At 43.4% G+C, this 24,541-nt stretch overlaps 1 protein-coding gene across 1 annotated transcript in view; it reads right to left on the bottom strand.

Annotated features, from left to right (window-relative positions):
* VAT1L (vesicle amine transport 1 like) overlaps positions 1–21,757 on the bottom strand; it is a 57,094-nt gene extending 35,337 nt beyond the window's left edge. The window contains exons 1-3 of the mRNA XM_066557147.1: positions 21,446–21,757; positions 15,321–15,450; positions 11,384–11,599 (exon numbers count right to left, since the gene is read on the bottom strand). Coding sequence (XP_066413244.1) covers positions 11,384–11,599; positions 15,321–15,450; positions 21,446–21,675 — 576 coding nt within the window. The 5' untranslated portion in view covers positions 21,676–21,757. The remainder of the gene's footprint in view (positions 1–11,383; positions 11,600–15,320; positions 15,451–21,445) is intronic.
* Positions 21,758–24,541: the final 2,784 nt, after the last annotated feature.

Here is a 24,541-nt window from a genome sequence, read left to right as displayed (position 1 = left end):
ATGCTATGCCAGCCTTTGGGTAGCACTTGGGGCATTGAAGGATTTGTGCAATCAGACGTCTGTACTTTGAGTTTCCAGTTTTGGGCTCCAGAAGGCCTTTATTGAATTTTGACCTCTAATTTCATGAGGCTGAGAGAAGGGAAGCTTAACAGCTGAGCCATCTAGATTTCAAAAACCATCCTAAAAGGTCATCTTACTACGACCCTAGGTTTTTTTTTTTTACTCTTAAAACACCAACAAAAGGAAACCAGATGTTTGCTAGTGTCATGGTTTGAGAGGAAGTAGGTTTTCTGGGATATGCTGTGATCACCAATAGGTGCTCAGATTTGAATATTGGCACCTGGTGTGGCCACTGGGGACATGGGATATGCCTCTGAGAACACAGGGGTTAAAGAGCTCAGGTCTCTCCCCCATCCAGCTGCTGCTGCTGGGCAGAGGAAGGGCAGCCATGCGGCCGGGTGAGGTAGGCCGGTCCTTGGACAGAGACGGGGGGTGAAGAGGCCCCGGCATGGAAGGGTGGGAGAAGCACCAGGAGGCATCGGGCAGCCCCCCCAGGAGAGAGAGAGAGTACAGCCTGTGCTTGAGACTGTGTTACCTTGAAACTTGATAAACATGGGCCTGTGCGGGCAGCAAGGCCCTGCCGAGAAGGAGAAGAAGGGGGGGTGCAGCGAGAAGGTGTCCAGCAACTTGTGGGAGCTTTTAACTCTTTTTTGGACAATGAAAACTTTGCAGAACATTAACCTTTCCTAGAAGAGAGATAGAGATGAAATGGAAGAATGGAAGAAGGAAATGTGCAAGTCTGAAGGCCTGGGCAAGTGAAAGATGCGGAAGAGTAGAGAAGAATCTTAGGTGGGAAGAGATGATGGAGTGGTTTTAACTGGACTCTTCTTGTTATAGCCATGGACAGAACCATGTTTCCTGTGACACAGAGACTGCATCCAGGGGGAGGCAATGCCTCAGGACCAAGAGGGTTCAGTGTTGAGACCCCTCAGCCCCAGGAGGTGAAATGTGGGGGGGACAGGTGTCCCAAAGGTGAGACTGTGCTCTTTTTGGAACAGGACAAAGCATCCTTAAAAAGACAACCCTAGAAGCAGCTCTGGTCTGTGTTCAGTGGTGAGAGCACTGGGCATGAAAGGAAGAGGTCACGATGGCAAATGTTCTCCGGGCGGTGCCACGAGTGACATGGAAACACACGAGGTTTGAACGCTGTTTCCAGGGGAAGCCTATGGCACAAGAAGGACTCCTCTCCTCTTGATGAACTGAGGATGGATTATCTAAAGGGTGGTGATGGACTGAGAGTTGAAATTTGGGGGATGGATGTATTGGAATTTGGTGGAGGGAGGAGGAAATATTTTGGAAGGTTTTCATTTTCCCTGTGTGTTTCTTTTTACTTAGAGTTGTAGTTTAATTAATAAAGTTTTTTTTTTTTCTTTCTTTCTAAGTGGGGGCCTGCTTTGCTTATTCCTGGTCACATCTCACAGCAGACACCAGGGAGAAGGTATTTTCATGGGGGCACTGGCATTGTGCGAGGGTCAAACCATGACAGGTAGCTACACCCTACCTCTTCTTGGCAACCACATTATTCCACTGGAGCCAGCCCAGTTACCTGGACATACCCAGAAGTTAAAAAAAAGGCACTGTCATTCTAAAAAACTGTGAGATGGAATTCAGCAGACTCTTACTTACATCTACAGCCTAAAGATTGTCATTTGTAAACTGCATGCATGACTCGTAAAACCACCCAGGGACAAACACATTTCTGTTCCCTCCAACCAGAAACCCTGATTATTAGTTGTACATCCCAGTAATTAGCACTTGGGTTTTATTTAGAGCAGGATAATTAGCTAACCCTGCATACCCTGGAGGTCTTGGCATCCTCATGTACTCTGCTGAATGTAACTCCAAGCTGAGCATCACCAGAGAGGGCAAGGTTATTATTTATGTATGGTGGCACCCAGGAATTTCAGAGTGGTTTCCTGCTGGGTTACTCAGTAAATGCCTGCTCAGCAAGGCACAGCTTAGGAGATCCTTTAGACAGGCAAACAGACACAGAAAAGAGAGCAAGAGAAGGGATCACTCTTACTCCTGCTTTGCAGATGAGGGATGGAACACCACAGCAGATTGAACAGCTTGTCCAGCAGCTCAGAGAAGTTCACAGGTAATGATGCTTACTCCTGGCATGGTAAATCCAACCCCAAATCAAAAACAACCTCTTCTTTTTAAAATTATCCATAATTTTCCTGGATTGGAATCCCTAATCTCTCAAAAATCATAGGAAAATCCAGTCCTGAAGGGCCTCATCTTGAAAGATGTAATGTTTTCAGGGAGAAGAAAATGTTTCACTGTTCTCATATTTCATTTCTCTATTACTTACCATCTCATTATAAACCATTCCCAGATTTTAGCCTCCACAAATAATGAAATATAGAATTAAAAGAAAAAAAAATTGCGGATTTTGTCGCTGTTCTTTTCTTAGTAATTTTCATAAGCAATCCTCTTTTCTCACTTTCTGTGTCTCGCAGAAACCCAACACCCACAGTGATTTAGATAAATCAGTAATTTATAATGCATGGTAGTTGAATGAAATTCTGACATTATTGATCTATTCTCTAATTAGTTTTCTGCATTTTCAATCTAACTTGGGCAGAGAAGGGCTAATGAATATATCCTGAATCAAAACCACTGAATGTTTAAAAGGTCAAATATTCAAGAAGAAAGCATGTTGGTTTTTATCCTAGAGAAGACGATTAACATTTAACAAACTGACAGTCAGATGAATAGGAGAAATGCACAAAAACATTGGGATGTGAATACCCTATTTTCCTCCTGACTCAAACTCCATAGTACACCTCTCCCTCTCCACAGAGATAAGCTTATCTAAAATCCCAGATCAGCTGGGAATAACTTCCAGCTTTCTGTATTTGAAGCCTACAACTGACTCATATGACCAGTTCTTTTATAATTGGATGAAGTGTTTTGAAGGAATTCCACAAAACACTCTTTTGCAGTTTTCTGAAATCTTAATTTGAAGCTGGCTCTTACTTATTTCTGTGCAAAGTATTTTAGCTGCTCTATCAGAAATGTAGGAATAAAGGCTGATATTGGACTGTTCACACTTTCCCCATCAAAACAGGAGAACTGAACTCAACCTATGAACTCAACCATCTCCCTAATTTCTGTGGAATTCAGCTAAGCTCCAAAACAGCACTGTGGCTATGCAAGTCACTCTTAAGTCTCCTTTCTAATCCCTCAAATCATGCAGCTGCCTCTGAATTAGTCAACACTGTTCAGCAGGTTACACATTTTAATCGCAAATACTGAGACCAGTGCTCAGAATACCCACGAGCCACAAATGAAGCACCCACAAAGGGTTTTGCTGCTGAAGCCCTGTCCTGTCACTTGGATCCTGACAACTGCCCTGTGGCAAACAGGGACACGAGGCTTTTGTGCCTCCTCCCTGCCCAGGCAAAACCTCATCAACTCTGCTACCAGCCTCCCTAGCTTTGGAAGCAAGAACCATGCGAGCAGAAATAGTGCATGAACTCCAAAACCTTCCAAGAGGATGCTAAATTACACAAGCATGGCTTGAAAAATATTTTTCACATATCTAATTTTTTCATATATATTGCTAATTTCTACACAGAAGTACTGACCAGATTCTTGCTTTCTGAACCTCGGAAGACTAGTAAGTTTTAATGGCAAGAAATAATTATCAATTGGACAATTAATGTTACCTTTAATGGAATTTAGCAGTCTTTGGGAACAGAAAATTAATCAGGTGATTCACTGAAGGGATAGACATGGTTACACAATATTCCCTTAAAGTGGAATTAATCGCCTTCAATATATTCATATATTTTATATTCTACTTATCACAGAATCAGAGAGTCATTCTGGATGGAAGAGACCTCCAAGACCATCAAGTCCAGCCACCAACTCTGCACCATCACCATGTTTTATCACTAAGTCATCCTGAAGTGCCACATCCACACATTTTTTGAACACTTCCAGTGAGGCAGAACATCATGTGGTGAAACCTTAGAGAAATTAATGGCTTGGATTGAATAGCTGAGATTAAAGAAATTAATGGCTTGTGGAATGAAGGATGTCTGCTAATGCTGGATGTGTCTCCCCAGCTTCACAGTCTGCTTGATGGATTCCTTTTCAAGGTATCCTGTGAATTCATAAAACCAGTATGTTGAACCTAATCTACACATACGATTATTACAGAAATTAATATAAATTTATAGCCTTACAGTAGTTTGAGATCCAGGAAAAAAAAATTCTTCACATTCCATTGCTTTAAAACCCAAGTCTAAGCCTGCAGGATTGGAAACCTCTCATACCAAGATAATCACTTAAAAATGGAAAAGCAGTTTTCTAGGCAGTAACAATGAAACAGACTGTTTAATGCATTTCAACAATTTCAAAGAAAAGAAGTCATCAATATTTGAAAGTCAATATAGAAAGCATGAATAGAATGAAACTTACTAATCCAATTGCCTTGTTAACACAAACATAATGCTGGATGAAATATAAATAAGGTGTACAAGTGAGTGGCTTTCCAAAAGCATCTGATCTAATGCCACCAGCCTGACTGCAGCTCCACACTGAATTACAGCTTTCAAGAAAGCATCTTTTTGCTACTGTGTAAACTGAGGGCAGCCTGGTAGCATGAGAGAATAAACCATGTATAAGATACTACCCTGCAAAACTGCATCAGTGAAGAATTACCATGTCTGTGATATATTTCTGCAGCCTAAAGGTGCTACAGCATTTTTAAGAAGAGCAATCAGACTTAATCTTTCACAAGAAACTTGTCTGGAACCGGATGTGAGAAGAATCCAAGTTCCAAAATGCTTTCATTCCACCTCAGCATACCTGAAGGTGCTGTGAAGTACTCAAACACAGAAAGAAACTGCAAGGGGAATCATCTACTGATCTTGTGACATCAGGAAAACTCTTCACTGGTGTTAGGTGAAGTCTGATGTACAACATTTCATCTCCTGAAGGTGTCATTTCCCAATTACAGCAGGGGAAATTGGAAACCTAACACTGGGTGAACATTGCAGAGTGGACAAACTAAAATGTGATTATTGGACAAGCATAAGGCAGCATCTGCTACACTCAGCACAGCACAAATGAGTTTTGGAGTGGAGGCAGGGGGAGAGTGACCCTGAGATAATGATCTCTCTCACCCTCAAAACATTTTCTGCAACAATTAGCAGGGTGTGTTTTTCTTACCCCTTTGCAAAATTGTGCAGCTGAGCTGCATCAAAACCTCAGGGCTGGATCTCCCTCTGGCACAAATCCTCTGCAGCTCAGGGGAGCCACCCGAGCAAAACTCTGCCAGGGGACACAAACTCCACCTGCACAGGCAGAACAGCCAGGGGAGAGCTGAGCACTGCCTGTGACCTGGGGACAGGACATGTCCCCTGGAGTGCAGGGCTGCGAGAGGCAAAAAGAAAGGCCCTTCAAAGGCTGCAGCTGTGCTCAGGGAAATTGCTTTCTGTGCATGGCTGGCTGGGCTTTTGTGTTTGATGAGCAGATTGTGCTCTGAGGCAGTGTCTGGAAATGGGCTGGGCTGTAGCACCAGGACTCTCTGGTGCTGCTGAGGGAGCACATCCATGGCCTCAGAAGCCTTTACCAGCAGCTCAGCCTCCACTGCCCTGCCTGGCTCCAACAGCTGGGCACGTGGAGCAGCCCAGACCTGGTGGCACAGCGTGTGAGCTGATTTATCCCTTCCTTGGATGCTGGAGATGAAACAAGAGGAAAGCTCCTCATCAAGTGCAGAACAGCTCTGAACTGCTAATATGAGAACAGAAGTGCAGCCCTGGTAGCAGGGGAAGGTGTCAGCAAAGTGGGCTGGATTGATGCCCTGCCACAGTGGGCTGGCCAGGACCAGCAGAGGAGAAGAGTCAATTCTAATTACTCACACTCAGGGAGCTCTGACTCAAACTCAGGAGTGCTGTTTAATGTGCTCCTCCCTGCTAAGTGCAGACAGAGCAGCCCACCCATACAATATTTAAAAGGATCAGGAATGCTGTGAGATCTGTTCTAACAGGATCTGGCTCTCCTACCATCTCATTGCTGCTCAGAGCCCAGGAAACACATCCACATCTGCCTGGAGGATGGCCCAGGAAACAGACATCTAACCTTACAAAAACAGGGTATGAGCAAACAAACCTGCCTTCAGCCTGAAAAATACAGGCCAAGGAGAGATTTCATGCTGAGCTTGTTGTAGCTGTAAACATATATATCCTACCAAAAAGATCTAAAAGAAATGCCCCAAGAAGAAAGAGGACCTAATTTTAATTAATGGATAACATCATTAAATAAAAAATACGTTAACTCTAAAGAAGAAAGATGCAGTTTCTGGCCATGAATAAAGTCTGGAAAGTTCTCACTGGGTAAGACAGAATGAAGGGAATCTGAAGAGATAAACACAGGTGTTTTTTTCAGGAAGAAATTAGATCATTCTCTTCAAGGGTTCCTATATGCTGTCTGTGATAGCAGGTGACTAGATTCACTAAGAAATGCCAGTTCTTTGTCAGATAAAATATCACCACTTCAGTGATTCATCTGGGAACACATCCTCAAATATTTGCAATTTATGCAGGGGAGACACAATAAAAAAGAGGGCTCCTGCCAAGCAATAACAAATCCTGCCAGGATGGCCTAAATCTGTTGCCAAGTCAGATTTACCCTTCAAATTCACACATGAGAGCTGCATCTGTAACTTACTCTGCTTGCACTTCCTTTGCTGCTGAGCCTGAAAGGGAAGGTCAGACATCATCTTCAGGAGAAGCAGTCAATGCTCCTGCATGGAAGGTGGCTTATTTTTAGCATCTGCAAGATCAAACTGCTAAAGAATTGCTAATAATTCTGCCTTGAGTCTGAGGAGTTAAGTGATGAGACTGGTGTTTACAAAATCTTGGTAAATAACCAAAGCTTTGTGCTCTAAATATTCAGAATAGGAAGTACATGAAGAACAAACAAACAAGCAAGTGGACATAATGGCTCCCTCTCACAAATATAGAGCCCTGGAGGAATTAATTTTCCAGGTAGACATCACAGAAATGGGAATTGGGTTTATTGAAGCTTAAGGAGAAAAGCATCGTGGTTTTTTTCAATTTCTTTTACTACAATACCCCTGTATTTATACTAATTCAACAGTTTACATAAATAATTGTGAGCAGAACTTTATAATCTCATACAAGCCTGTGCTGTGACTTGCACTGAATGCACTGACTTAGAGAGTATTTATTTTAAAGAGCTAATTGCCTCTTGGGGCAGACCAGTCCCAGCAGGGTGCACACTGCTCAGGAGTTTTGGGGTATTTTCTTCAGTTGTCATTTTGCTTCACTTCAAAGGGATGTGGGAGTATATTTGTGAAGGGAGCTGCTCTTCCATTGTCTTACAGTCATTTCAAACATTAACTGCAGTGTTATACAGTTAAGACAGAGCAATATATGTCCTACAGTAAGTCATATGTTCTTGCAAAGTCATTTTTTGAGCATTAATGTGTATTTATGATGTTTAGTGTTAGCTGGCTTTCTCCCTGATTTAGCAATCAGTTCAGAAGGGCACTTGAACATTTCTGTAGCTTAAAGCATTTAAACTCTATTTGTATGAGACAATTCTATTTTTTGTTAATTATAGAACTGCCCTGCTACTCAATTTAACAGTTTAATCAGAAGTTCTAAGCGTGCTGCCAAGCAGAGGCCTGAAAGGGGAGCAAATGGCAACTTTGTTAGATCTTAGCAGCAGGACTTGAAAAGTGTTCATCTCTTGTCAGAGCCTGAGGGAACCATGGAATGCCACTGTGAGCCTGCTCTGTGCTCTCTGAGGAGGCTCCTGAAATATCTCCAGCCTCCTTCCCTGCCCAGGCTGGGAGCTGAGATTTGCCCTCTCTTCACTGCCCCTGTCCCAAGGAGACAAAAGAGCCAGGAGAGCCAAAGCAGCCCCTTTTCCAAGCAATCAAAATCAACCAGCTGGCCCTGTGAAAACCAAATGTCATTTCTGCCTTCACTCCCCTGCACAGCTCCTGCTCCCCCCAGGGAAGGGGGAAATGTCCCACGGGCCAGGAGCAGAGCTGGGGGGTCCTCTTGTCCCCTCAGGGGACACCAGGGGCTTCCCTGCAAGGGCCACATCTCCTTCCATGACCAGGGAAGATGGCAGGATGCCCTCTCCAGGGAGGGGGCATCTGGTTTGGAACATGGAGCAGGAGTCAGGTCTGTCACACAGGGACAGGTGTGTGAGGCTGTTATCATGATATTTTCTGAAAAATCTCCTATGTTCAGGATTTTTCTCCTGAGAAGTTGAGAAGCCTCAGAAAAGAAATGAAAACAATAATTATTTATTGCTTTGGAATGTGGTCTGGAGGTTGCTTACCAACAGGTGCATCTTTGATTGGTTCCATGTGAATTGGGTTGATTTAATGACCAACCCCAGTCCAGCTGTGTTGGGACTCTGGTCAGTCACAGATTTTATTATTCATTCCTGTCTAGCCTTCTGAGGTATCCTCTCTCTTTCTTTAGTGTAGTTTTAGTATATAATTTCTTTTAATATAATATAATATAATAAAATAATAAATCAGCCTTCTGAGAACATGGAGTCAAATTCTCATCTCTCACCCCCTCCTGGGGACCTCACAACACCACGAGACCTTTTTCAAGACAGGTTATCTTGGTATGTTTCCTTTTTCTCTCCCTAATCTTCTGATGTCCCCTGGAACTTCTGGAATAAATAAACTGACTTATCTAAAGCATCCTGGCAGACATTAAACCTACTAATCACACTGCAGGCACAGATGAGGAGACAATTGCTATAGTTACCTCACTACCAGAAGTATCTATCAACAAAAGAAGGCCACATAAATAAACTGAGACAATACACAAGAGTAAAGGTCCTAGAGAATTTTCCCTGTTTCCACTTATTGTAAAAGCTGCAGGATCCTCCTAAAGAGGACTGAGTAGCCAGAACAAAGAACCTCACAAACATTTTTGAAGCAACAAGTTCTTTTTCATAAACTGCCTGAAGCAGCTAAAATAATGATCTTGCATAATGAGAAATGAACAATTAGAAACTCCCAGTCCCACAGGGAGCCTATTGTCTCATTAAAGTGTTCTGGAATTTCTCTGACATTTAGAAACCAACTGGACAGATTTGCTGAAAGTGGGGAAGGGCATTCTATCTAGTAAAGCAACAGCACAAAAATAACTTTTATAGCAGCTTCAGTGCCAGTTTTCTGTTCATTAATAAAGACCTTTGTGAGAATGATGTGCTTGATCTGAAGCTGTCAGATTTTTCAAAGGATTAACAGACAGATTATTAGAGTAACACAGACCCCTCTGAAATCTTTATGTCTGCTTAGCAGAAAAATAAAATCCACACATCTTCAGAGTGATATTTTACCTGGAAAACCTATCAAGCAATGGGAAAATTTCCAGTTCTTGCTCTCCATGCTGTTCCCTTACAAGGAACAAGGGGCTGTGTGAGGCACTCTCCCCTGGGACAGTGATCAGCATCCTGGCCTGCAGGCTGCCCAGCCCTGCCTCCCTCCTCCTTCCAGTCCCCCTGGATCCTGCACAGCCCTCCAGCCCTCACTGCCAGCCTGGCTGCTCTTCCTGCATCTCTGGCCTCTCCCTTGGAAACTCTGCTTTATTTAACTACTTAGCAAGTGATGGATCTGATTTCTCCTTGTTCTCCTGGCAGCCAAGCAGGACCCATCCTTCCTTTAGCTGCTCTCAGAGAAGGTTTGGAGCAGCCACAGCAGAGGACCAGCCAAAAGCTGCCCATGGAAGAGCTGGGATGAGAGGGGAAGCCAGCAGCTCCCTCCAGGAACAGCCCAGCACAGAGGCTGGGCCCCAGAGCAGAAGGGATGTGAGAACTGACATTAACAGAGCATCACCAGCCCTTCAGGAAAAGAAGGAGGAAATAACAGAGGTGAGTGAGATCAGAAAGAGAAAGAAACACAGGAATCTGAAAAAAGAGGAGGGGTTCAACTTCTCTAGATACACAGGTACATGCAGGGATTGCTCTGGGGCTAATTCTGTATGCTCAGCCCACGCAGGGTCTGTACAGTGCCCGGTGGGCAAATGGCCTTAGAGCTACAGCTGAGACTCTGATTGCTGTGGAATATTCCCCTGAATGTGTGGCCTCATGTTGCTTTAGCAGCCCTGAATTCCACACGAGGAGATTGAACCCTGCAGAACAATAGTCAGCCACAGCCTCTGTGCCGGGCTGTGCTTTGTAATACGATTATAAATTCCATTCATTTACACCAGTATTCCAACAGGACAGACCCTTCCCTGCCACTGGGATTATGGCTGGCTAAAAATACCTTGTACAGGGAACTCATGAATTTATTCCTTTGATTACAGCCCTCATTTATATGAGAACCTGAAAGAAGGGCTAAGGGCACAGAATTAAGGCTGGCGTGTTTGGGGCTGCCCACCAGACCTCAGTAGAAAACAGAACATTATTTTAGCATAAATAAGGCATAACAAGAACACAGAAAAGGTACTCCAGTTTCAAAGGCTGCTATCTGCTAATGGTCTCAGCTCATAAAACCTGTCTTATGAAAAAGGACTGCATAATTTCAAATGTAAACAAACTATCACAATGTTTTGCACAAAACTTTAATACCTTCAAAAGAAAGAGATTTTTCCTAAAAGATACTTCAAGGACTGAGGGCACAAAATGCTGACTCTTTATTTCACTGTGTGGCCTGGTATTCCCACAAATTCATCCTTTGCCCGTGCCACACAATGCCTCCTCAGGAATGGTCCAAACTACAACATGCAGCAGCCACCACTGGCTGCAGTTTTGAATTTGTACCTTTTCCTCAGGGCTCACATGAGAACTTTTCACTGCTCTCAACCCCTCTACAAGAAGGGGAAAAGAAAATCTTTCACAATGAAAGCACCACACACACTCACACACTGAATGTGCAGGAGTGTTCTGAGAGGGACATTTACTATAAAGAGGATTATGGTTACATATAAATACCTTTTGCAGGGAGCTTATTTATTCTTTCCATGACACCCTTCTCTAACACAGAAGTACAACATGTGTAATTTCAGGAATGCAATATTTGAGACAACGCTTGATCCTTGATCTGCTGACAACCAATTAGGGGCTTTTCCATGAGATGTTTTTTCGTAGAGTCTAGAGCCATAAAATTTTTATTTTACCAAAAGCTCCTGCCAACCATTCACATCAGCATTTTGATGGGAAAAAAGATGCAGTTCCTCCCAGTGCAATCCCTCACACAGAGGAACATCACATCAAACTGCAGGTTCTGGCTCATTTCAGGAATGAGGATCCATCAGACTTTCAGTTACTCAGGGACAGGAAAGGAAGAGAAGTTCCAACTTACCACCCCGCCTCCTGCTGAGTGAACCAGCACAGACATTCCTTCTCTCAGGTTAGCAACCTCAAAGAGCATCATGTAGGCAGTTACAAAGTTCATGGGAAATGCAGCAGCCTCAGAAAAAGTCATGTCATCTGGGATCTTGTAGACAAATTCTACTGGGGTGCACACGACTTCAGCCCAGGCATTGTAGTTCACAAAAGCCATGACTCTGTCTCCAATCTACAATCAAGGAAGAAAACAACGTTGAGGGTCTGACTGCAGTTGAGACTGTAGAGAGCAACCAGTGAGAGCTGCAATCTCCTGTTCAAGGTGTGTGTGGGACACTGCCTGACTGTGAGGAAAAGGGTGCTCCACATCTTTGGAAAAATAGCAATTAAACTGTTCAGCTTTGGGCTTTCACTGTGTTTAATGTCAACAAAAATAACCAAAAGAAGTTAAAGCCATCTCTTCCTTTTTTTTTACTTTTTTTTTTCTCCAGTCTTCTCTGTTAGAGCAGTCCTCTGTCATCACTAATACAGATCATCTTTTGCTAGCAGAGCTCCCAAGTAACAAATGTAAAGAATGAAAACAGCATTCTTAGCAATAACCAGGAATTTTGCTAAAGAGAAAGAGATGAGGGGGAAAGTTTATAATTATATTGATAGGAAGCATGGAATAAAGAAAATTATATCTAGGATAATTTTCACTTTGTTTTCTCAGTCCTCACACTAATTTAGAGCTACTTTTCCTCTCTGTGGATTGAGAAGGGAAGGCCTTGTGCTCTGGTAGATGGAGCACATGAAAGGGTGGCAAAAGCTCTCATTCAGAAGATAACACCATCTGTACCCACTCTCTATTTTTATCATCTTATTAACTGATTCTACCAAGATATATCCATGATTGTAATCTCCACAGCCATGTGTCAGAGCAGAATTTAGTTCTACAACTTCAAATAAGCCACCTTAAACAGCAAAAATATACCTTTGGATTTTAAGGCACTGTTAAATCTACAAAGTGAATTTGACAAGATTTAAAGGAGCAATAAAATATTACCTTTCAATGCAACATTTCTCTGCTCAGTTTTTTCTGAAAATATATGGTAGTGAAAGCACAATTCACTATGGAGAAAGAAAGGCTTTCTGTAAATATTAGATACAGCTGGCTGCTCCCAGGCACCCTTCAGAAGTCCAGGCACATCAAGCTCAACTGTTTGTATGTGTCCTTCATTGCAGCTTCAGGTTTTTAGGGCAGAGACACTGACTCTTCTCAGATGGACAAGAGTAACAACAAGGCACAACAGGCTTGGAGAGCAACACTTACCTTAAAGCAGAAATTGGGCTGCTGGGTCTACAAGGGACAGCCACACTGAGCAGATGTGTGGCCAGTGTGTATTAAAATCTTCACAGGCACAACTCTTACAAACTCTCAATAATTCCTTGCCACCAGCAACTCCATGGCATCTTTTACCTTTTACCTTGCCTTAGACCCTCTGCCTTTCTAGAATACACCAACCAAAACAGCATCCTTAACATGAAAGGAGCTCTGCAATGGAGCCACAGGATAAGACAGGCCTTTGTGTTTTAACTAAACAGCAGCTGTCCCTCTAAAATAATTTTGCTTATCTGCCTGATACTCTCTTACACTCTACCAATGCTCTCTAATGCCTTAGGAACTACTGGTATGGAGTAAAGCACAACACTTTTGCCTTCAGGCAAACGTTTACAGCACAAGCACATTTTGGTCTCCTGAGTCATCACTTTTGCTGTGGGATATTGCAGGTTTGCTCCAAGCTAAGGGGCTGCTGACAGTTCTGAAGGATTGTCTCTTTTAGAGTGAGAATGCTGAAACAGAGCTGTCATTCCAATTTCACTGAAATGCCTCCTCCTTCTGAAAAACATTCAAATTAACAATGCCTCACTGGTAATCACTCTGTGGTTCCCTTTTGCTCTTAGAGAAACATCTAAAATAGAAAGTCTGCTAGGATTAGTTAGTGCAGATATTAATATGCCCTATATCCTTACCATAAATCACAAATAATTACCAAAAAGAATGCAGAGAAGTCCCTCTTGGTGATTCCCAAGGCACTTCTTGGTAACATTAAATACCACATTTTACCACAGACACTATACAGAGCCTAGTCAGATCAGCCCTCATTTCTTGAGAATCATCCCCAAAACTGGAGAGAGACCAAGCCTGATACAGCTGTTATCATCAGAAAGCAGCTTTTTCTTTGAATGGGAGAAGGAATAGGCATTCCACCTATTTTAGGAGGGCTTGAACTGGAAGAGATCTACCCAGGGAAAGGAGGTCAGAAGATACAGGGTGCAGAAGATACAGGGTGCAGTCTTTGCCCTTACTGTGGACAGAGGTAACAACCTATGTTGAGGAGACACCAAGCATCTGGTGAGCCCCTACTCTGTGCAAGAACTCCATAAAGAAACCAAGAGAAGGTTCTTCCATCATCCTCATGTTGGCATGTTCTCCTGCTGATGGATTCACACCCATGCACAGCAATCCCTGTGAGTGTGAGCCCTTTTCTAGAGCACCCAAACACAACCATGGCTATGAAGGCTGTGTGTAAAACATGAAATTCTAGGGCTGGTTTCAGTGACAGGAGTACACCAGTGCACCAGCGTGCTCCACAGTCAGAACAAAGGTGTCACCTTAAAAAGAGACACAGTCTGTTCACTCAGGTGCAGTGTTATTCAAACAAGCACCATATGCTGTAGCCTTGTGATGCCCTTTAAAAATAGCAAGAACTTGAAAAATGAGAGTGCTGATCTGGAGCAGAGGCTTTCTAGAGAATATTCTCCTTTCAGAGGATATTCTTCAATATGGAGCACAGCTATGAAGTACAGATGCTAGAGCACTACTGAAGCAGAAAAGGTTCTCAAACAGCAAAATTATCATTCAGTTGTTGTTTGTAACAACATACACTGAAAGATTGCAACTTGTTTCAAGGCAGAGATGGGGCAGGAAGGGAACTGAGACAAATCCCCTAAGAAGATTTCACCACTGAAACCACAGTTGAAACTAAACTGGCCATTATCTTCATCCAACTGACAAATTTTAGCTCTTTGAGAAGAGAAAAATTTTGTCTTTAGATAAAAATATTTATATCTTCTTAAGATCCAGATATAATAAGAATTCAGAAAACTTGATCACCTTTTTGACATGACTGACTCTGCAAATAACTAAGATACGATTGACATGTATTAACTCAGGATTTATTTCCAAAATTTTCAACCTACTTAGGCAATAAAATGCAAGTTTGCAGTGAATATAGATGTTTAATATCAATAACAGAATAGGAGGCAGGACAAAATGCTGCTTTTATGCCATAAGAGATACCAAAGAGTCCATAACCACTTATAACAACTTTACTATATACATCAGCTATCTGTCATTTATCACAACCTGTCAGGTGAAATATATATTTTTCCTGAGCAATCAGACTATGTCCTATATGCAGAATCAGAATCCTAATTTAATTTGCACCTCATTAATGCACACAGTTGTAAGAAGCAATGCTTACTGTAAACAGGGCTCTGTTAACTCAAGATCAAAAGCTGGAACCAGAATCAGAAGCACCTGGGCTTTGAGTAAAAGAGCAGTGATGACAGGAAACATAACCAAGAAAGGAAACTTAACAAGTTAACTTAATTTCTTTCATTTTATTAAAGGACATCACTCATGCTTTCCAGTTCCTATTTAGCCATCAGAATGTGCACATGGCACAAGTGCCTTTCAAGAAGGATTTGAAGGAGATGACAGTGGTGGATTCAGAAACTAATTCAAGAGGTCATTCTCACGCTTGGGAAGCAGCAAGGAAAAATCGACCTTTCAAATCTCAACAGGTGGTGAAGGCTGCTGTCACTGGCAGAGGAGAAGGGATTAGAAACTGGTGATTATTTATATGAGACTTTTAACTCTCACTTTGAAAATAAAAAAAAAATATTACCTCAAATCCTTTCACGCTGTCTCCAAGAGCTTCTACAATTCCAGAACATTCAAACCCAGGAACAAGCGGAGTCTTAGGAGGGTTGTCAATATTCCCCTGTCGCACCATCAAATCAATAAAGTTCAAACCACTGTAAAACACAGGAAAAAAATCAAATCAAGACTATTACCACAGATCAAAGCAGAGGAGGAAACCTTGACCCGAGTGATGGCACAGCCAGAAAACTCCAGGGCAGCATTAAAAGCTGGGCTCTGCAGGGTCATTGGGAGCCAGCAGACATTCCCACTCTTGGGATGCTGGCAGAGGGTGCTCATGCCAGGACAGCACAGCTGCCAGCAGCCCCAGACTGCTCAGCAGTCACACAGGCATTTCAGAATTCAATACAGTGAAACACTGATTGCTACCAATGCACTACCAGCTGGCAAGGAAAGCCAGGTCAATTTAAGAAGAAAATCCCAAGCCTCACACATTATAGTTATTTTGGGCTAGGAGCTACATGATCTATCTGTCCTAACCTTTGATGTGACCCCAGGAATGCATCTTGTGTTTGTCTCAGGCAGGATTCCAAACTCAGGCATGAACTTGCTAAGTACCAGATAGGCTTTGGTTTTAAAACTGTTCCTTCCTGGATCATGCTTGTACATTTTTTCAAAAGTTATTAAGGTCTTTGAAGTCCTCAGGTTTGATGCTCAGAAAAAAATTCAGGCCTTTCCCTGCAGTCTCAGCTTTGCAAAAATCCTAAAGCACTTTTGCATTGTCTTTTGTATGCAATTTTATTAAGGAAAATTTTGTGGTTTTCTGGGAAGCCACAGGAAAAAAAAAAACAACACCAAAAAAACTAAAAAAAAAAGCAAAAAGGCACCACTTAGCTGCTATGTGCATATATTGATTACTGGCCTTATTGCCACAGTTAAAACTTTAAAACTCCTAACTAGCTGAATTACACTTCAGCATTAATCCATTGTTCCAAACACAGCCCTGTTTTTATGGTTAGCCAAGCACACAGCCAGCCCTACTCACACATGTGATACCAGCAACCTCCTGGACACATCACATTACTGATGGGCACAAGGATTTATTAGATGCAGCCTTAGTCAGACACTAATCAAGACACAGACAGTCTGAAGAGACCCAACAAATTAACAGACAGAGCAGACACCCAGCCCCAGCACAACGACAGCATGGATTCATGGGATGTAGGTCACTGGGGAGGGGGAAGGAGATGCCACCAAATGAAAGCATTCATAATTGTGGTGGAGGGTTTAGAGCAACCTGAACCCACAACTTTCACCATACTCATACACAAAGCTTATAATATCAACCGTATGGAAGGTTAAGAGGGGTTTTCACACAGTTAAGCTGGTAAATTTGAAAATATTTTGGAAAGATCTCGTCTTCTCCAGTGTGTAAGACCACCTCCTACATTGTCACGGTGATGTTGATATGAAAGAGAAATTCCAAATAGCAAAATGCCTGCAAGGCAGCCATTGTTTGAAGAAGAGGAACAAACAAATGGATAAAAATTCCAAAACAAACCACAATTCCAGAAACCCCACAGCACTGATGGTGGCAACCACTGTCTGTGTACATTAATTTCAGCAATGGTGTTTTAAATGCATCTTTCCACACTGCAAGCGTTCTACAAAAAGTTAACTTTTCCCTACATTCCTGCAAGAAAAGGCAGCTGGAGGCAGGACTGTGATGAGGGAACCTGGGCAGAGCACACCCCGTGGTGTCATAACAGGAGGCAAGAAGGAGACAGGTGGATATGTAAAGGGCATTGCTCTTTGCTCATTACAATGATCACAAATAAATTCCTTCTCATGAAGTAAATTGTCAGACAGTTTTTGAAAAGGCACATGTTCAGTTCTGCATCTAATGACATAGTACTGGCAGTTCAGTTCTGCCCTAGCTCTATTTCTTTTTCTTCTGTTTTTTCTCCAAAGGTGGACAAAGGGCAGCAAATTTATATTGGGAGTTCATCTCTATTACAATGAACTTACAAGGCCTTATACTAGAACAGGTGTGATAAGGGAAGAAAAAACACAACACAAGGTAAACAATAATCAAATCACGTGTTCTTATTGTTTGAATTACTAGTTGAACCATGGTGTGTTGACAGGCTTTCTAATCACTTCCAGTCACTTTATAGAGAGTTTCTTCTTCATTCACTTTCATCTCCTTTATTCTTACATATTGTGACATCCCTGCTTCTCTCATACAAGCCTTTATTCCTACTCTTCTCCATGTTGAAGGAAGGACAGAAGTTCTATTTTACCTGAGAAATTTGAAGATCAGTAGATCTGAAAGCATGATTATGGTGTATTGGTCAACTCAGCTTTTTTTTTTTTTTTCTTTCCTTAGAATAACCAAGAGGGCCTAAAGATGGATGGCAAGTTTTGTAACTACACCAAAGACACCCAGCTCTTTCACTGGGATTCAATCAACAGCACACTCAGGAAAAGTTTGACTGCACAGAACATCACAAGAAAATATGTCTCATGAAGAGTGATAGGTTTAGAGATTAAGCACAATTTATTTCTTGTACCACTGCAAACCAGGATAGCCTGCTCTGGTGTGCAGACAAAGTGACTCCTGAACTTTAAGTAAGGGCATATGCAGAGGGAGAAGTGGAAATGGAAAGCAATCCAGTGACAAACAGTACACAGCATGTTTTTAATCCTGAATCAAGAGCTGGATACAAATGAAGATAGGAAAGGATATGAATTATCAAGATCAACACATTGACATAGGGGTTCTTCAAGAACTTCCCTGTGACAAAGCAGGGATGTCTCTGTGACCTGCACAGACTGGATAAACTGTGCATTACTGGAGGCAGACTTTATCAAATATGGAATTACTCTTGAATCTGAATCTGACTTTCTCAGTCTGCAATGCTCTACCTTAACACCAGGTCCTTTTGAGGACGTTGAATATTATTCTCTATACTTGTGGTTTAGTTTTGCTGCATTTTTGTTTCCCTTTTCTTAAATGTGGAAAGCAACAGTCAATTTGTTTCTCCTTGTTCCGTCCCACGCACTTGAGGATGCCCAATACCTTCCATTTCAAAATCCCAAATCATGCAGAACAGTCCATGACACGGTTTGGAGAGGTGCTGCTTTTGATCTGTCTTTCTTATTTCACTGTAAAAATCCACTAAAATTAATTACTGAAATTAATGAAAAGCCACAGAACAAACAAGAGGACCATCAAGTTTTGCATTCTTAAAATCCTTCCTCTTAACCACAGCCAGCAAACTGCCCAATCTTAAAATTAAAAAAAAAACCAAACAAACAAAAAACAAAACCAACCATGTCTATACATAAAGGAAAGGTTTAAAATTATCAGGTCTCATGCTTTTTATGCAGAAACCAAGACCATATGAACAGACTGCCTTTAGGAGCAACACTGATTCTCTTCCACTACTCTGTTACACTTAGGATTTCTTTTATCTGCTCCAGTTTTTTAAAAATGCCTTTATCTCACAGTCACAGAGTCAGAAGGGTCACTTCTGCCTCATTCATCATAATGCACATGTACAGCAGTACAGGGAAGAAATAATTATAAGAGAAAAAAGAACAATAGAGGGAGGTAATCATAGGGCACCATTGCTTATTCACACAACCCGTCTGAAATACGGCTTCTGTTCACTCCAGCTACTTGTCTCATCTTTTCATCACTCTGTATCCCAATATTCTGCTGCCTGCAAATTACAATACAAACAAACACAGGAGTTTCAACTCCTTCATCATTATCAATCAGAAATGATTTCAGGAAATATGCAGAAGCTGTGACTCAGCTTGGACATTGATGGCTGTTCCATTTCTTAGTCACTGAATGAGCCTAACACATGACTCATCTCAGCTGACACATTTTCAATTGGATCACTGATATTCCAGACCTTCAAAAGAATTATTCATCTGGCTTAGTGCTAATAACAGCACATCCTCCATCTCCTCCATTTCTAGTGCCATACTACGAAGTGTACACATACAACTTAAGGGGTCTAAACATGTGATTCAATTGGTTTTATCCACAGGGAATTCAGAGACCACACAGAACTTGTTCTTCTACTGATATATACCATTTATCAAGCATGTGCATATCCTTCTTAAAATAAAGCTTATTTTTCTCCATCAATTTGTTGAGTCAAAAAATAATAATAATAATAATCTCTAGTGGTGGTCAACTACAAAACTGATTCAACAGAATACATGTTTTGTAAGAAGTACTGATGACTGAAACAGCCCATCTTGAGTGTGTTCAGCACTGCCCACATCAACCTGTGCATGCTGCCCTGGGCAAAGCCAGCCCCTTTCTCTGTCTCCCAAGTCCATCATCATCCCAATCAATCCTCTGCATTTACAGGCTTGGATCAAGAGGATCAGCAAATTGATTTTGCCTTGCCTGGAAGCGCACTTTGGTGACCTGGTGCCATTTCAGCCCTGTGGCCATTTCCAGTCAGGAATGACAGGCAGATGCTCTCCAGCCTGCAGGCAGCAGGAAGGGAAGCTCCCAAAACACAGGGGGCATTGTGCAACCTGGCAGTTACCTGTGGAGCAGCTGAGCAGGTCTGCTGATGTCAAACAGCACACTTGCAACTCACACAGCCCTACAGACACTGCAGCCCTGGAGAGCAGATGCATCTGTGGCTGCACAATTCCATTTTACAGCCAAGTGTTCTTGTGCAGGTAGCTTGCTATTTGTGACACATAGACAGCTACTGGTTTCATGAAAGTGGAATTCATACAGGTACTGGAAAATGCTGTAAATCCCTGACACATTTAGAGGACTATATCCATGTGCTAATAACATTTTTAGTTTTGCATGTTAACTTTTGCTAACACAATAGCTGGGGAAAAAAAACATGCAGGAAACAAGAACCATTATTTCTATTCACTTAGCACAGAATTTCTTGCATTTCCCATTGTGGCTACTAGAGAGAGAAAAAAAAAAACCCAATACCAAATGTGAATGCAAAAAATCCCAGTCTATTATTTACTAGTACTCATGCAGATTAATGGATACCACTATTTTTCACAGGCAACACCTTGGTAGGGGGAATACTCACAATGGTCACAAACTTTATGAGCCCTATTAAGAATAGGATGGAAAGTACAGCATCTGAACAGGTCAAGACACTCAGCTGCATTAACCTACCAGGATATTCCAAATCTGAAGCAGATCCACTGGTATATGATTCAAAACAAGCTCACTCCCCCATAGCAGTAACATTTTTAACACAAGTTCCTTCTAAAGTAAACAACCTGGCCTTCACCTTGGAATTTATCTTCCAGAAGCACCATGTTTTCATACAGCAGAAAAGGACAACAGAAGATAAATCCTTGCCTAGGCAAAATTAATTCAGTCTTTGGTAAACATCAAGTTGTGTAGTAAGATCCTAATGTGGTTTCTGTCACTCAAAAAAATTAATCATATTTTCACGAAGGAACATGTGCACTAAGAACCAGCAATCTAGGAAGAAGAGTCTGCTCTGCTTGTCTGTGAAAAGAAAAATAAAAAAGAAAGAAGAAAAAGCCATGTAGGAAAGCACGTTTCAGGATGCTGCCAGACCGTAGCCACTTGTCACCTGGACACAGGGACTAACACTGGGAAATTATCCCGAGCTCTGGCCACGCTGCCACAGCAGCTCCGATGAAAAAGGATGCTGACTTAAGTAAGTGATTCCCAGGAGAAAAACAACAGCCAGTGTGTCAGAAGGGAAAGAGACAGGTGCTGAGCAACACGCACAATCTGGCATCCACATTTCTCACAGAAACCCAAACCCCGAACGCACTTGGCCAGGCTTTCCCCCCCCTTCTCCCAGCTGGTAGCGTGAAATACCACTAACAATTTCCTTCCCTTCGCACCGCTGCCGAGCGCACACGAACCCCGCTGGACCGGGAGCCCGGGGCTCGGCGCTGAGCCGGGGGTGCCGGCGCCGCCGGGGCAGGGACGGGCCGGGAGCGGGGCTGCCCCGCGGGGAAGCCACAGGTGAGGGGAGTCGGAGCCGGGGCTGCGCGTAGGGCGCGCTCCGAGCGCAGGGATGCCCGGCCGCGGGGCACCCGCGGGACCCGCACCCGCCCGCACCCGGGGGAAGGACAGGGCGAGGGGCGATACTGGACCAGGCTTTGACGCGGATCTTCAGCTCGCCCTCCTGCGGCTCCGGCATGGCTTTCTTGGACACGCGGAGCTTGTTGAGTCCCCCGAAGGCGGACAGCACCACGGCTCGCATCTCCTTGGCGTCCCCGGCGCGCAGGCTGCCGCCCGCGCCGCCCTCGGCCGCCTCCCTGCCGCCCTCCTTGTCGATCATCTGCTCCGTCTCCTCGGCTCGCTGCGCTCCCTCCTTGGCCATGGCGGGGCTGCGGCGGCTCCCGCGGTGCCGCCGTGCGAGGCCGGTGCCGCCGTGCGGAATGGCCGCGGAGCCGCCGGGGCCCGCCCGCCGCACTGCACCGGCTGCGCAGCGCCCTCCGCCCGCCCCCGCGGCGCCCGGCACGGGCAGCGCCCGCAGCGGCCCCCGGCAGCAACCACAGAGCCAGGCCGGCTGAGAGGACCTCTGAGATCACACAGTCCCCCTTGTGACCCATCTCCACCTTGTCATCGTGGCGCTGAGAGCCACGTCCAGTCCTTAAACACCTCCAGGGATGGGGACTCCACTACCTCCCCGGTCAGTCCATTCCAATGTCTAATCATCTTTCTGTGAAGAAATTATTCCCGATGTCCAGCCTCAACTTCCCCTCGTGCAGCTTTAGTAATTCCTGTCACTTGTTACCTGGGAGAAGAGCCCGATCCCCACCTGGCTCCACCCTCCTTCCAGGTAGTTCAAGAGAGGTATAACATCAGCCCTGACTGAGTCTCTTCTTCTCCAGGCTGAGCAGCCCCACCGTCACCTTAGGCCAGCGCAGAGCCTGAAGCCCCCTGAGCTGAGTGTGAGGCCAGGCTGTCTGATTGGACCAGCCACCCTCTGTGCCCCAGAGCTCATGGCATTGTGGATTAAATCTCCACTCGAGATGCCCGGGTCTTGATCCTCGCTGGGGAGCCCCGTGTGTAGAGTCACACTTTCTCAGCTCTTCTCAGGCCCAGCTCAGTGAGTGCTCTTGGCATCAGAAGAACCATGCAGGAGAGCAGCTGCCTCACGACTGACAGACACCTTTGCAGCAAGAAACACAAGCTTGAGACTCTGCTGTAGAGCACTTTTAAGCCTTTGTATAACAGATCTTTACCTGGTGATCAGTGCTGGTCTTTGCTGGTTCCCGTGGGAAGCTAAATCCTTTAATATGAGCACAGGGTGTCCTGCAAGGCACCCACCCACCAGAGCCCCCTGGGACTGTCCTGGTTTGGGTCCCTGAAGAGGCTCAGACATCAGCCACTTAGCTCTGAGTTAATGAGGGTCAGTGCCTGCAGCCTCCCCTGGGCCAGCTGAGCGTGGATTTTGGGGGTCATTAGTTGTGGTTCCATGGATATTGATGGAGTCTCTGAGTATTGAGTTCAGTATCGGATCCCTGTACCAATTTGTGGATGGCCCCACAGTTTGAGTAAATCAGCCTAAAATGATGCATGTATTTATGGAGTTCCAAAATTCATTGCAGCATCATGCTGTGTGTATAGCAAGTGGTCCTGCAGACCTCCCTGTGGGTACAGCTCTTCCACCAAACCACCCCATCTGCAGCAGCTGAGTCCTTAAGAAGCTTCAGGACCTCTCTGTCATCTGTTGGGGATTATGACCACCCTCTCTTTAGACTGTGGAGTTGTAGTGGTCTGAGTTCATCGATACTCCTTAATTTCACAATGTGCATTTATTTCATCTTGGGTCATGTGTTCAGTGTTCAAGTATTTGAAGGAAGCTGAAAATGTTGGATATATCTTAGCTATAACATGTAATGTACTGTTAATTTTCATTAACAGTAAAGTGAGACAGTGGAGGAATGGAGAGAATTTTCATATGCCTTTGCAATTTTGGGGTTTTTCTCTCTGTAGTCTGTGAAAACTTTTAGATCACGTATTTTTAAAAAGCTGTTTCTGAGAATTTGTCATCTAAGCCTGCCATATATGAAGCAATAAATAAATACATGATAGGAGCAAAGGAGAAATAGTACTAGCCTTAGGGAAGGTTCACTAGGTCCATTACCTCAAGAAGTTCAAGCAGATTTTATCAAAAGTGAAGTCTGGTGCCTCAAACACCACTTAAGTTGTCCTTAAGATATTATTTTGACAAAGACTCAGAACCAGATCATTAACACCATCAAGAATTTTATGTGTGACATATTAAAGCAATGCCATCCACTTCCTTCTGAGTATCAGCGTGTGGAGAGATCCAACTGTTTTAAAGATCAGGAACCTTTTTCCTTCCTTGCTCGCTGGGTAATACCATGAATATCCCCTCCCTGTTCCCTGCACTTGGCTAATTCAGTGCTGTAATGGGCAATACAAGGTTCTGTCACTTTAGATCTGGCCATTTGAATGCATGACCAGGCAGGCAGCAGCTGAATAAAGAATAACATGCACTTGTCTCCAAATGATTCACTCTGCTGGCATCTTGCTACAGTTCTAACTCAAATGAATGGTGAAGCAGAGAGTGACTGGGGAAAGTAAAAAAGATAACATATGGCAACTAAGTGACATCCAGAATGATGAAGAGACTCGGGGATAGCTCACTTGCATCACTCCAGCAGTCTGCAACAGCCAAGGAAGTGAATTTGGGCCTTCAAACTGCATTTGTTTTGCAGTGGTTTGTGAGTCTTCTGATTAAGCCTCCCCATATTGATTTAAAGCTATCTCTATTACCCCTTGGTCCTGAACCAAAAGTAATTTATCCTAAATACCTTAACTGGGTACTGTTTGCAAGTCAAAATGTTGAAGGATGGCCATTTTGTAGAAACATGATGAATGGTAGGATTGCACAGGTCATTGCATTGTCACATTGTGGCAACCAAAGTAAGGTACAGCAGATATTTTTGCATAATCATGATCCCATTAGTTTGATTTAATTCTTGAGCACCTCTTTAAGAATATTTGATGATGCAATACAGAAGCATACACTGATGTAAAAGCAGGATTTATTCTGACAGTTGACTGTAAATTTAACCCCCCTAGAAACAGTCTGCAGGATGACCATTCATATCACTTAAGCCTTCAGTAAAAGCATTCCAGTGGTGGCTTTCCACTGACTTCAGCAGCTGGTAGATTGGACCTGCAATAGTGAAAACACAGAACTTGATTTG

Source organism: Molothrus aeneus, chromosome 11 (assembly GCF_037042795.1).
Source record: "Molothrus aeneus isolate 106 chromosome 11, BPBGC_Maene_1.0, whole genome shotgun sequence".
Taxonomy (NCBI): domain Eukaryota; kingdom Metazoa; phylum Chordata; class Aves; order Passeriformes; family Icteridae; genus Molothrus; species Molothrus aeneus.
This window is presented reverse-complemented; position numbering and strand designations above follow the sequence as displayed.